The sequence below is a fragment of the Drosophila bipectinata genome, chromosome 2R (assembly GCF_030179905.1).
Source record: "Drosophila bipectinata strain 14024-0381.07 chromosome 2R, DbipHiC1v2, whole genome shotgun sequence".
NCBI lineage: Eukaryota > Metazoa > Arthropoda > Insecta > Diptera > Drosophilidae > Drosophila > Drosophila bipectinata.
The window spans coordinates 7,804,026-7,815,279 of record NC_091737.1 but is presented as its reverse complement, the minus strand read 5'-3'; the positions used below and the strand labels follow the sequence as shown (position 1 = coordinate 7,815,279).

Sequence of the window (11,254 nt, the reverse complement as noted above, 5' to 3'; positions counted from 1 at the left end):
AAGCTTTTTAGGGTGATGCCGTTTATTTTATCAGGACCTGGTGCTTTTTTATTGTTCAATTCTTTGATTTCTGTTACGACTTCTTCATATTTGATGCTTTTTATAGGTAAACTCATTTGGCAGGGTGACTCAAGAAATTTTTCTACTTCGGTCTCTGTTATAGAATTATTAATATCGTTGGGCTGGAAGACAGATTGCAGATGTTGTGCAAATGCTTCCGCTTGTTCGGTATTAGACCTACACCAATTTCCATTGCTATTACGAATATTCGTGTTTCGTTTAGCTGGTCTCTTTAGGTATTTAGTCGCCCTCCATAGGTTGTGTTCGTTGTTGCAGGAATTAGGATCTAAATTTCTCAGATACGCAGCTAGAGATTCATTGCGTAAGTTCGACAAAAGTTGACTAAGCTCAGATGCAGCCTTGTTGTATAATCTTTTGTCAGGAGGGTAGTGAGTTTCTTGCCACCGTTTACGCAGTTTTCTTTTATTTTCTACTTTCTGTCGAATCTCGATAGACAGGTACAATTGGTTTGACGGTTGATGATTAAGAGCATGATCCGTATTTCTGTAGCTCGCTTTATGAATTGTGTTTGTGAAAAGCTCCACAGCATAGTCTATCTCCTCTCCTGTTTTTAACGAAATATCCAGGCTTATAACTGAGTCTAAATAGCTCTTGAATGCGTTAATGTCTGTAGAAGCTGAAATGACTGTGTAGGGCTTTTCCAACATATGGGCTATTGTGCTGTAAGTAGCTATTATTGGAGAATGATCTGAGTCAAGGTCAAAGCTTTCCATTACTCGCATATGTGATTGTGGAATTCCAGAGAATACAACGAAATCAATCAAGTCTGGGATTTTCTGACTATCAGATGGCCAGTATGTAGGCTTACCAGTTGACAAAGTGTGTATATTATTGTTTCGTATGCATTTGTATAACTCCGATCCCTTCGGGTTAGTCAGTCTGGAACCCCACCATGGATGTTTAGCATTGAAGTCTCCTGCTACAATAAACTTTGTGCCCAGTCTCTGGAAAAAGTTTTGAAAATCAAGCTCTTTTATTGTGAATCTGGGAGGGAGGTAAATCGCTGTTATTGATACATCCGCGTGCATACATTTTATCTTAATTGTGGCAGCCTGCATTGCGTTTTCCCTCGTACTGTCCATGATTTGAAACTTAAGGCCCTGCTTGACAATAATTGCAGCACCCCCATGAGCTCTATCTGACGGATGATCAGCTCTTACTGTATCATATCCAATAATTCTAAAATAAGATTTGCTAGTGAAGTGTGTTTCTGAGATAAGCATGACGTCAATTTCATTCGTTTTTAAAAATAAGGATATTTCATTTACATGGTTGGAAAGCCCATTGGCATTCCATATTCCTAAGTTTAGGTTTATTTGCATAGCTTGTTTACAAGTAACATTATCATATTAAGTAAATTATTCGTAAGTTCAAATTGTTTTTCCAGAAGCTGTTCTATTCTTTCTAGGGACGTGTTTGTGATACTTTTTCCTGCAGCAGCTTGAGCGTATGATTGATAATCCTTGGGTTGTTGAGTCGAATTATTAGACGGAGCAAATGATTGAGTTGTAGCATAGTCATTTCCTTTATTGTCATCTTTGGTGTTTTTTAGGTGGTTGCGTCCGCTTACTATTTTTTTAGATATAAGTTCCTGATAAACTTTACACCCTTTGTAGCTAGCAGCATGATCTTCATTGCAGTTGGCACATTTTGGTGGTTGTTCTTTGTCTTTTGGACAAATGTTACTGGGATGACTAAGAGAGCATTTTACACATTTGTGAGTTTTGGAACAGTATGACTTTGTGTGTCCAAATTCCTGGCAACGATAGCACTGTACGATTTCTTTGGTTTTATGGGGGGGTTCTATATTAACAACTGCGTTACCAATGTGTTTAACTTTGTATATATCTAAGTTCTTATTGTTGGGCTCAATATCTAAGAAGAACAAGTTCAATGGCTCTTTGGTTACACGACTTTTAATGTTACTAATGTTTCTAACAGTGTGGCCTTTGGACTCCACATCTTGTTTGATTAAGTCGATATCCGTTGAGAAGTGCAAATTCTTAATTACTACTCTAAATGCCCTCTCATGTTTGAGCTGATAAGTGTGAAATTTGACAAAATCTCCAGAAAGTGTTTTAACAAGTTTCCTGTATTCTTCAATAGACTTAACCATTAATCTTACTTGACCATCGCGTTGAACTTTATAAAAGAAAAGCTCTTTTTTGATTTTTGTCTCGAGATAAGCTAGCATTCCTTTTATATTATTGACTTCAGATAAGAATATAGGTGGCGGCTTGGCAGAATCATCTAAAGTGTCTTCAGTTATCAAGTCCAGTGCTTCGCTTTCGTCTTCAATTCCATTATTTGGCGTGTTGTCGCTTAGGAGGGCGTACTGATTGGAGCTCGTGCTGGGTGCATGGGCCAGGGCAATTTTTTTCTTGAGGAGGATCGGAGACACTTGGTTTTGCCTCTTGATTGCCTTCGGCTTCGGTTTTACTGTCTGCCAGCTCCAAACCGATGTGTCATCTTCGTCGTTGTTCATGTTAACAACAACGATTTTTTAGTGCTTATCAGCAACCACTGTTTTGTTACGTTTTTGTTGTAAATCGAATAATAATAACTTTAGCTTCCGCTTAACTTTTAGGCACGTCTTAACTCGGGGAGTGTTTGATCGCGACTCAAGGTAAAAATAATCTAAAAATAATATAATCTAAAACTAAAACTAATCTAAATAAACAAATTCTAAAACTTCCTCAACTTTATTTAAGCGATTTAACGACGCATTTTATTTCTTTCTATGGAAAGTTTCCTTAACCTCATATGAATCGACCTGGCAACTCTATTTTTGTGGCTATCGGAAATCCTGAGTTTCGATTTGTGGGAACTAGCCAACACTAAAACATTGTAAAACTCTATATAAGGCGAGTTCAAGCTAGTACCAATGGCTTAGTGTGATTCTAGGCTCCGTGGGACTTGTTTCTCTTAATTCCATATTATTTCATAATATCTTATTTTTTTCGAATAGCACCTGATTTTTTTTAATTGATCTCTTCTTATCGTTACGTTACCTTAGAGAGCTGGGGTATTTTTTTTGTTTTTTTACTTTTGAGAATAATTATATCTTTTATATATGTTTAATATTCTATGGAGTCTTTGAAGGCAACGGTCTATTATCATTCCATAAAAAAAAAATTCAATATCATATATTTTATTTAATTATTAATTTACTTATTACTTTCTTTTTTCAATTTACAAATCAACTAAAAAAAGTGGCACCTTATTGGTGTTGACATTGGCGCTGATTCTTGAACTTGATTTTTGTTTAAAGTTGGTTGCTAATATTTTTGTTCCTCAATTAATAATCGACAATACCAAGACATAGACATAAACATCGTACTGCCTAAATCGATAAAAAAAAAGAGCTAAACTTTTGTAAAAACTAATTTTAAAACCATCAAAATGTATTGAATAAAAAAATGATTTTTTTTTATTTACATTTTTGTAATTTAATTTTTATAATGTTTTATTATTATATTCGGGTTCTATTATTATTATTACATGTCGCTAATACTCGACGTATAAATAGCCAATTCCTTCTAAAGACTTTTTTTTTTTTTAAATCAAATCGGTTTTTTGTCGGATCGAGACATCTTGTGTTATTTTTATTTTCTTTTTATGATTGTTCAATGACGTTATTTATCAGCTTTTCTCAGCCACTCTTGTTCCATTGTTGAGGCTGATTAATGATACGCAGAATGATAACTGATCCTACTTTTAACTGCAAATTGTGAAATTATAATACAGGCAATAATACAGAATTTAAAAACTCCGTGGGAAAAATAAAAAATATAACAGAAAACAGGGAAAAATAACAGCGTTATCCTGGTTTATAACCAGGACTTGTCAACTGATTTAAAGGAAACTGTTCTGGAAGAAAGTTCTGAATGATCGCATTGAGAGCCTTGGTAATTTTATGGGTCTCAAAATCATTCTCATCTCTTTTTCCCCCTTTTAGTTAAATACTTATACTTTTTTTATGTATGGAACTTAGTATGAACAGAAAATTTTAAATTTGTAACTAGGCCCTGAAAGAGTATGAGGAAATCTGCTGAGCAAAGCCGTTCAGTAGAAGGCGGACCAGTAAAATTTTAAACGCACTGATGAAGATGAGGCTATAAACCGGATTGGAGCCGCAGTTGCGGAAGCTGTTGCTGCCCCGCTGCGTTGAATGCTGTGGCACAAAAACGCATCAAACAAGGACCTGCATCAGCATCAGCCGCCACATTCAGGTTCCACAACAGAATCCTTCGAAGCTTGCCAGTGACCAAGGCATTATTTGAGGCTCGTCCTGCTGGCTGCCTGAGCATTAATTAACATTTCAATGGGCCACCGAGGTGGAAGAATAATTTCATTGCATTTAACTGAACGACCTTAAAGTGCTCTGGGAAATGGCTGTGGCAGTGGCAGTTGCACATTTTTTTTTGTTTTCGTCTAGGGGATTTCGAGGGGCAGGTCTCGGCAGGGGCATGTGCAATTTCGACGGAAATTAAAGCAGGAAGCTGGCAGAAAAAAATCTGCATCTCGCGGTTTCCATGAACGGAAACCGCAGAATGTGTAGCCGTGTGTCTGGTCGCAGTTTGGCAGGCGTAAGAGACAACATCTGGGCAAATTATTCGCAAATTGGAGCGGCTAATTGACACCTGGCCACAGGGCCGAAAGCAATTGGGCCCAAAGCCATCGGTCAGTCAGCAAAATGGCCGCAGGACCGCAGCCTAAACAAACAGAAAGACGAGCCGCAGACATCCCAGAGATACAAGGACAGCTAGGGTAAGGGTTTCGTTAAGGACACAAAAAATGTGTACAAAAAAAGTATGTACGATGTGCAACTGGCTCAAAGGGGGCAAATGGAAAATAAACAAGGTTTATACTGAATCAACAAAGACTAAGGGCTGGCTTAAGTTCTGGGCCACAGCTTCGATCTGCCTTTTTTTGTTTGGAACTCCCTTTTTCCAGACCAAACTGATTGATAGCCTTATTGATAGATGGTCCAAGTGAAGTCATTTTATAGCCGGCCATTTCGAAGAAGTGTAATTAATATTTACCTCGCTGAGCGAATTGTTTCAAAGGCTTTTCCTTCCACTTAGCCGAGCGGCTTTCTTTTCTTTCTTCAACTTACAAATTACGCACTAATTAAGCAGCTTTCGTCCGTTGCCATTTTTCAAAGTCATTCGCGCACATTGCCGGACTTGGGTCACTCATTCAGGATCCTGGAATCGGTCCCGCCGAGTCCTTCGCTCACCTTCCCAGTCGGAGTCGGAGAGTTGGCAGCGCATTAAGCGGCAAAAGTTAATGTGCATAATTAATTCGCTTTTGCACTTTGCCGAGTCCTCATTTTGTTAGCGGTTGCCTTTGTTTGCTTCCCCCACTTTTGCATATAAATCAAGCCGAACCGTCAACTGCCACTCGACAGTATTCAAGGTCACGCCCATCCACCCAAGCACAAAAAAAAACACAGAAGCAACCAGAAGAGAAGAACCAAAAATATTCATCATACGACCCGTGTAATGTTTTTTAATTGCCTGCCAAAGGAAATTGTATTTTTGTGTTGTTCTGGCACCTTACACAGGGGAAAAGGATACCCGTCGAGGAGTTTGAGTTTCAAATTCAATTGGCATAGCATCAGGCACAATAAACAACTTCATTTGCAATATTTACTGCCAGATAATTGAATTGTTTTCTGCAAAGATGCCAAAAGATGCTTGCACTAAAAAAAGTATGAAGAACTTGCAGGTATTCTTGGTTTTCAAAACGCATTGCTCTAATAATACATGAATACATAGAACGAATCAAAATCATTAAGAATTTGAGACCGAAATTTAGAGCAAAATATTATTTACTTTTCTCAGTGTATGGATGCTGGCATATCATGTACTAGGGGGTTTATTCTGTTTGTCTAGAGGGGGGTTTCAGCGGGTATCATAGGCTCACATGCGCGACAGGACTCGTCTAACATGCAAATGCCAAATTCAATAAACCCAATGGCAGGCAACAAATAGACCAAATTATTACATAAGCGCACGCACAAACACACGTGGAAACGGGGATGGTATTTATGGGGAGGGGTTGGTTAAGCAGTATGGGCCCCATTGAGCCGCAACCGCTGAGCTACTTAGCCAGCCCCGAAAAAAGTAGAAAAAATGGCCCTGCCAAAGGGAAAACAAGAGCCTTTCGACCGAAATTGAACGACAAAAATGCGTGCAATTGGCAGCCATATTGCGCAACCACCCAGTCACACACTCAACCCACACAGATCCACCCACCCACCACTCACCCACTGAGTGGAATATACTTCCACTTATTTTGGCCATAAGTCGCCGGGTCGTATGCGTGATATGAGTGTAAGTTAAACAGAATTTCGGTCCCCCTGAAAAAAGGGAGCACCGGATACCACTCTTAAACTGCAGGGCTCTTGGGAATTCCGGACTCATTTCTTGGCCAACAAAAATTCATTTTGGCCTCAACGTGCATATACCAGGGCACTTGGACAACTTGAATTTCTGCATTTCAGACATGAATATTCCACAACTTGACTCTGTTTTTATTTCCAGATTGCTTTTGTTTGCTGTTTTTTTAGCTCGGACCTGGGGCTGTGCCTTGTCCCGGGCTATTAATAAATTTTTCATCTGGGAATTAACATTTACAGTTAGCTGACCGAACCGAACAACTTGGCCAAACAAACTTCAATTGCGTCGCATTTGTCAAATGGTGAGGCTGAGACCCTCGGATGTCGTCGGACGTTTAAGCGCCGCCTGGGGAATTGGTTATTTGGGAATTGGAAATGGGCCGCCTCTCCATCTCAGTTCTACTCTGTTATTGTTTTTGTTTTTATTTTTATGCCTCTTATTCTGGCTTATCTGCAAGTTTTGAGACTTTTTGACTTTCAAACCAAGTGATTTGTTTCATGGAGAATGATGTGATAAAATGGAACATTTGTGTGCACCATATTGACGTATGCATATCTAGAGTCTAGATACTTCTCTAGATTTTAATTCATACTACAAGGTAATAAAACATGTTTATGGAATAATATATATCTGAGCCTATATATAATTATTTTAGGGTTTCTACAAAGTATTTCAAAAAAAGCTATTTAAAAAAAGAGAATATTAAGAATATCTATTCATTCTTTTTTTCAAATAAAGGTTGTACCATAGGTAAAGATTTCTGATTCAATTTCACATTATAAGAAGTGATAAACGACTATTTTTCTTAGTGTTTTTTTAATGCTTTTATATTTCAAAAAAATAAGCATGATTGAAGTTATTCGACTAGACTTGTTTTGTCAAAGGAAATAATTAAAATTACAATATGCTACATTTAATACAAGCTTTGGCTTCATTTATTTAATATAATTACTATAATAAATGGAAAACTAAATCAAAACTTTAATTTATATTTCTAGGTCACTAGTTTGTTAGTTAAATTTTTGCATATTTAGAATGAAAGTGCCCAAATGAAGAGTTTTAAAACTTTAAGTTGCATGCCAGTTTCGGTGGCAACTCATAAATAATTCAAATAATTTACACTCTTACTAGGACGCTGCGTGCGTGTGTGTTTGTGCTTTGTTGTCCGTCTGTGTGCGTGGGTGTTTGTGCGAGGGTGAGCCGCATTATGTGGTTCATTGGTTTGGGCCAAAAAGTGCAGAAACTGCGAGCAGTAAGCAGCGCCAGAGCAATCAACTGCGTACGAGGGACTGCTGCTACTGCTGCTGCAGTTAACTAAACTGAACTCAACTAAACTTTTCACTGCACACACACACACACACTCACTTATGTGCAGCAGCCACACCAACACAAACAGCCATACAGGACTCTTGGTGGTTACTGCGGTTTGCATTTTCATATCGTTCCCTCTAATATTTCACAACAAAATTTCTGTTGTTGCTGCTGCTGCTGTGGCACATAAAAAGGCGAAGCTGCTGCATTTTATGTTGTCACGTTGGCTTCAAGTGCCCCAAAGGGGAGAGCTCTTCCACACACATCCACACACTCCCCAAAACACGCACCCCAGTGCAGCACATACAAGTTTATGGATTAAGTAAACACAAAGAGCGCAAATGAACTTTCTCGACTGGCTCGGGCACAAAATGTTTCAGTTTTAATTTTTGATTTCACTCGAAAGGCGATGTGAGGACTTCCATGCGCATTAGGGTGGCAATTTTGGATTTTATTTCTAAATATTTTTCGGGTCAACAAGTGATTTTTAATTTCATTCATATTTCATGCTATCGAGTCTTAAAGTTTAAGCTGGAATTCCAGTGACCTCTCTTTCAAAAGTGAGTTTCGGAAATAAATTGTGGTAGCTAGTCCACCTCAATGGCCTCACAACTTTTAGCTATGGGATTTCCTGGATCACTTCATATATAGTACATATAACGAACTGGTGATAACGATTTTCTCAATAAACTCGACTTTAGCCTCAATGGGCAGTCCGACGGAGGCGTTCAAACCAAATGGATGGAGCTTATTTGAGGTTCATGATGTGCCAGTGCCTGCTGAACCGAGCGGACTGGGGACTGGCCATCGGATGCACCAACTGTGTCCTGTCGTTCTGCCTGTTCCAGTTCTGGCTGGTGGAGTTCTTCAAGTCGATGGAGAGTACGCTGCAATTGTATTCAAATAATTAAGGATTGATTTTGAATAAATTCCAGCAGATTATCCTGCGAAATGGGTGGTGCTGTACGGCTGCTATGCCATGTTCAATGTGATAACCATGATGCGGATTGTGAAGAGGGAGAGCATCTCGGTGTTCTATTGGATTTGTGGGACAGTTGCTGTTTTGATTTTCCGGATTCATTACCTGTACGTTGAGGAAGACGATTTCTGGCTGGCCAAGAGGTGTATTTACAGAATCTCCAATATTGTGGCGGATGGTGAGTGAAGCCACTTACTTTCAAGTGTATTTTTTACTAATTTAAGTTCAGTGTACTTTTTTGTGTCCCTTCTGGTTATGGTTTATGTGATGTGGGGTCTGCACTTAGAGTCTGACTCCCATAGACTGTATCCCAAAGAAGAAAAGGTCAATAATTACAAATACGATCGGGAAGCCGCAACGAAAACTATGCAGAATCAGAATAATGACATGGAAGAGGATGAGGAACCAGAAATAAGGACCAGAGCTTATAAACACAATCCGGAGAAGGATCAAGAGGATACTTGTGTAGAAGAGGATCAAAAGCAGCTGAATAACGATCTGGAAATGGAGGAACTGAATGAGAGGGCCAACCAGAAATTGGCCAGCATTTTAGAGCAAGTGGAATCATTCCAAGACCGAGAGGTAATAGCCCCCACAGCTCCAGAAGACTTTGCTTCCCTGGAAATTTATGAGGCCTCCGCTCCCCCGGAAAGCAGTTACTCCTTCGAGATCGACTTTAATGATCAAATAGTCGACATTTCTTACGAGGAATAGATAGCTGTGAAGTTTAGTTTGTAAGCAGATTCCACTTGGCCGGCAACATAAACAATCTAAATGAAAGTAAATAACATTTTCACTTGACCCCCACAAGTCCGGCCGCAACTTTTTGGTAACAAAACCCCGAAACAGAGAAACAACAAACAAACAAATGGAGGAAAAACTTGACTTGACTTTGATATGGACATGGGCATGGGCCAAGGGGTACGGGGGATTAAAGGGGGTTGGTTTTGTTGGAAAAGGGATTACGATCAAAGCGTTCGATTGAGTGTGTCAATAAATTCCTGCCAGTCGACCGAGTGTAGAACATTTGTCCGGCATCGGCGATAAATAGTTGCCACACGCTCTTGCTCGCAAAATGGCCAAAAGCAGGCAAGAGGCCGAGAGAGATGGAGCGAGGGAGACGGAGAGAGATCCCTTTTGGCCGGAAAGTTTCGTGTGAATTTAGTGCGGCTCATTAAGCCGGCCAGTGTCAGTCATGTGTGCGAGTCCTGGCTACTGTCCTCAGTGCTTGCTCCAATGGCTTTTTGTTCAAACTTCATTAAGTTGGAAGTGATGAAGATTAGGCGACATGGCTGGCTCGGGGGTAGCGGAAATTGACAATGGGCCAACCATTGTCATTCGCACTGTCATTGCAGTATAATAATGGCCTGCCAGACATTTGTCAACTGGATGCTTTTTCCTCTTCAACCGGCAACTGGCGACTGGCAGCTACTAGGCTTTAAATGGGCGCGCTCATTAAGAAAATTAATGTTTGGGATTCATTAAAAGTGTCAAAGTGCGCACATTAAAAATATATAAAACGGCGAAAGGCAGCCGGCTGTTGGCTGTTGGCTGTTGGCTGCTAGCTGTTGGCTTCTAGCTGGGGAATAATGTTAGCCTGCCTGGTAACGAAGCCAACGTCTTGGTCCTCGCCAATTTTATTAACAAACAAAACATTAAAGGCGCATAAAATGTTGACACAGCAGAGAGCGTGGCTTCGGCGTTGGCTACGCGGCTTTGTTCTTGGCTGCTCATAAAACTGTCTCATATTGACGGCTCAGGAACTGCCACAAAATCCAGACATCACACACACACACACACGAGTTCTTGTGTACATATATACATATTGTTTATCTTGTCGGGGCATCTCATAAAACTAAACCGCAATTCATCAGTAAATTCCTTTCTGCTCTTTTCTCGTCATTTTTTTTTTTGCTCCCGTCTCTGCGCCTTGGAATATGCTACAATTTTATGCGCTCATAAAATGCGTAAAAATTGTTTTTATTATAATTATTATGTTATGCATGGTGACATGGCAAGTTTATTGCTCCGGCCCATAAAACTCGACTTCAAAACCGACCTCAATAGAGTACATATGAAGTGACGATGGCTTCGAACTTTAGCTTCCACTTTGGCTACTATTTGGTTTCCCCTCAAAAAACACGCTTATCTCCGTGCCATTTATAATAGCAAATTATTTGAGATTTTCGCTTAACTTTTAGCGTTTTTTTTGCCTTTTTGGGCCATTTGAAACAATGACACACGCATCGAGCCAAGTCAACAACCTTCCGGGCTTTAACTGCAGAGTGTCCTTGCATTATCCTGCCACAGATGCACAGAAAGAATATTTTATATCTCTAAGGACGGGAAAAAAGTGTTTTGAAGTCCTAGAAGCAGTTTCTTTTTATTAGATTCAAAACTTAAATATAGTTTCAATTCCTAGAACCACTCTTTTTCCCTCAGTGTGCTGATTCAGCTTCATGGGGCTGCATGTCAC

General features: G+C 39.6%; 1 protein-coding gene across 1 annotated transcript; it reads left to right on the top strand.

Moving 5' to 3' along the window:
* The first annotated feature begins 8,531 nt into the window (after window positions 1–8,531).
* Window positions 8,532–9,492, top strand: LOC108131967 (uncharacterized). The gene is made up of 3 exons (XM_070278322.1): window positions 8,532–8,681; window positions 8,738–8,956; window positions 9,008–9,492. Exons 1-3 carry the CDS (start codon window positions 8,537–8,539, stop codon window positions 9,490–9,492), a joined length of 849 nt encoding a protein of 282 aa, XP_070134423.1. The 5' UTR covers window positions 8,532–8,536.
* Window positions 9,493–11,254: the final 1,762 nt, after the last annotated feature.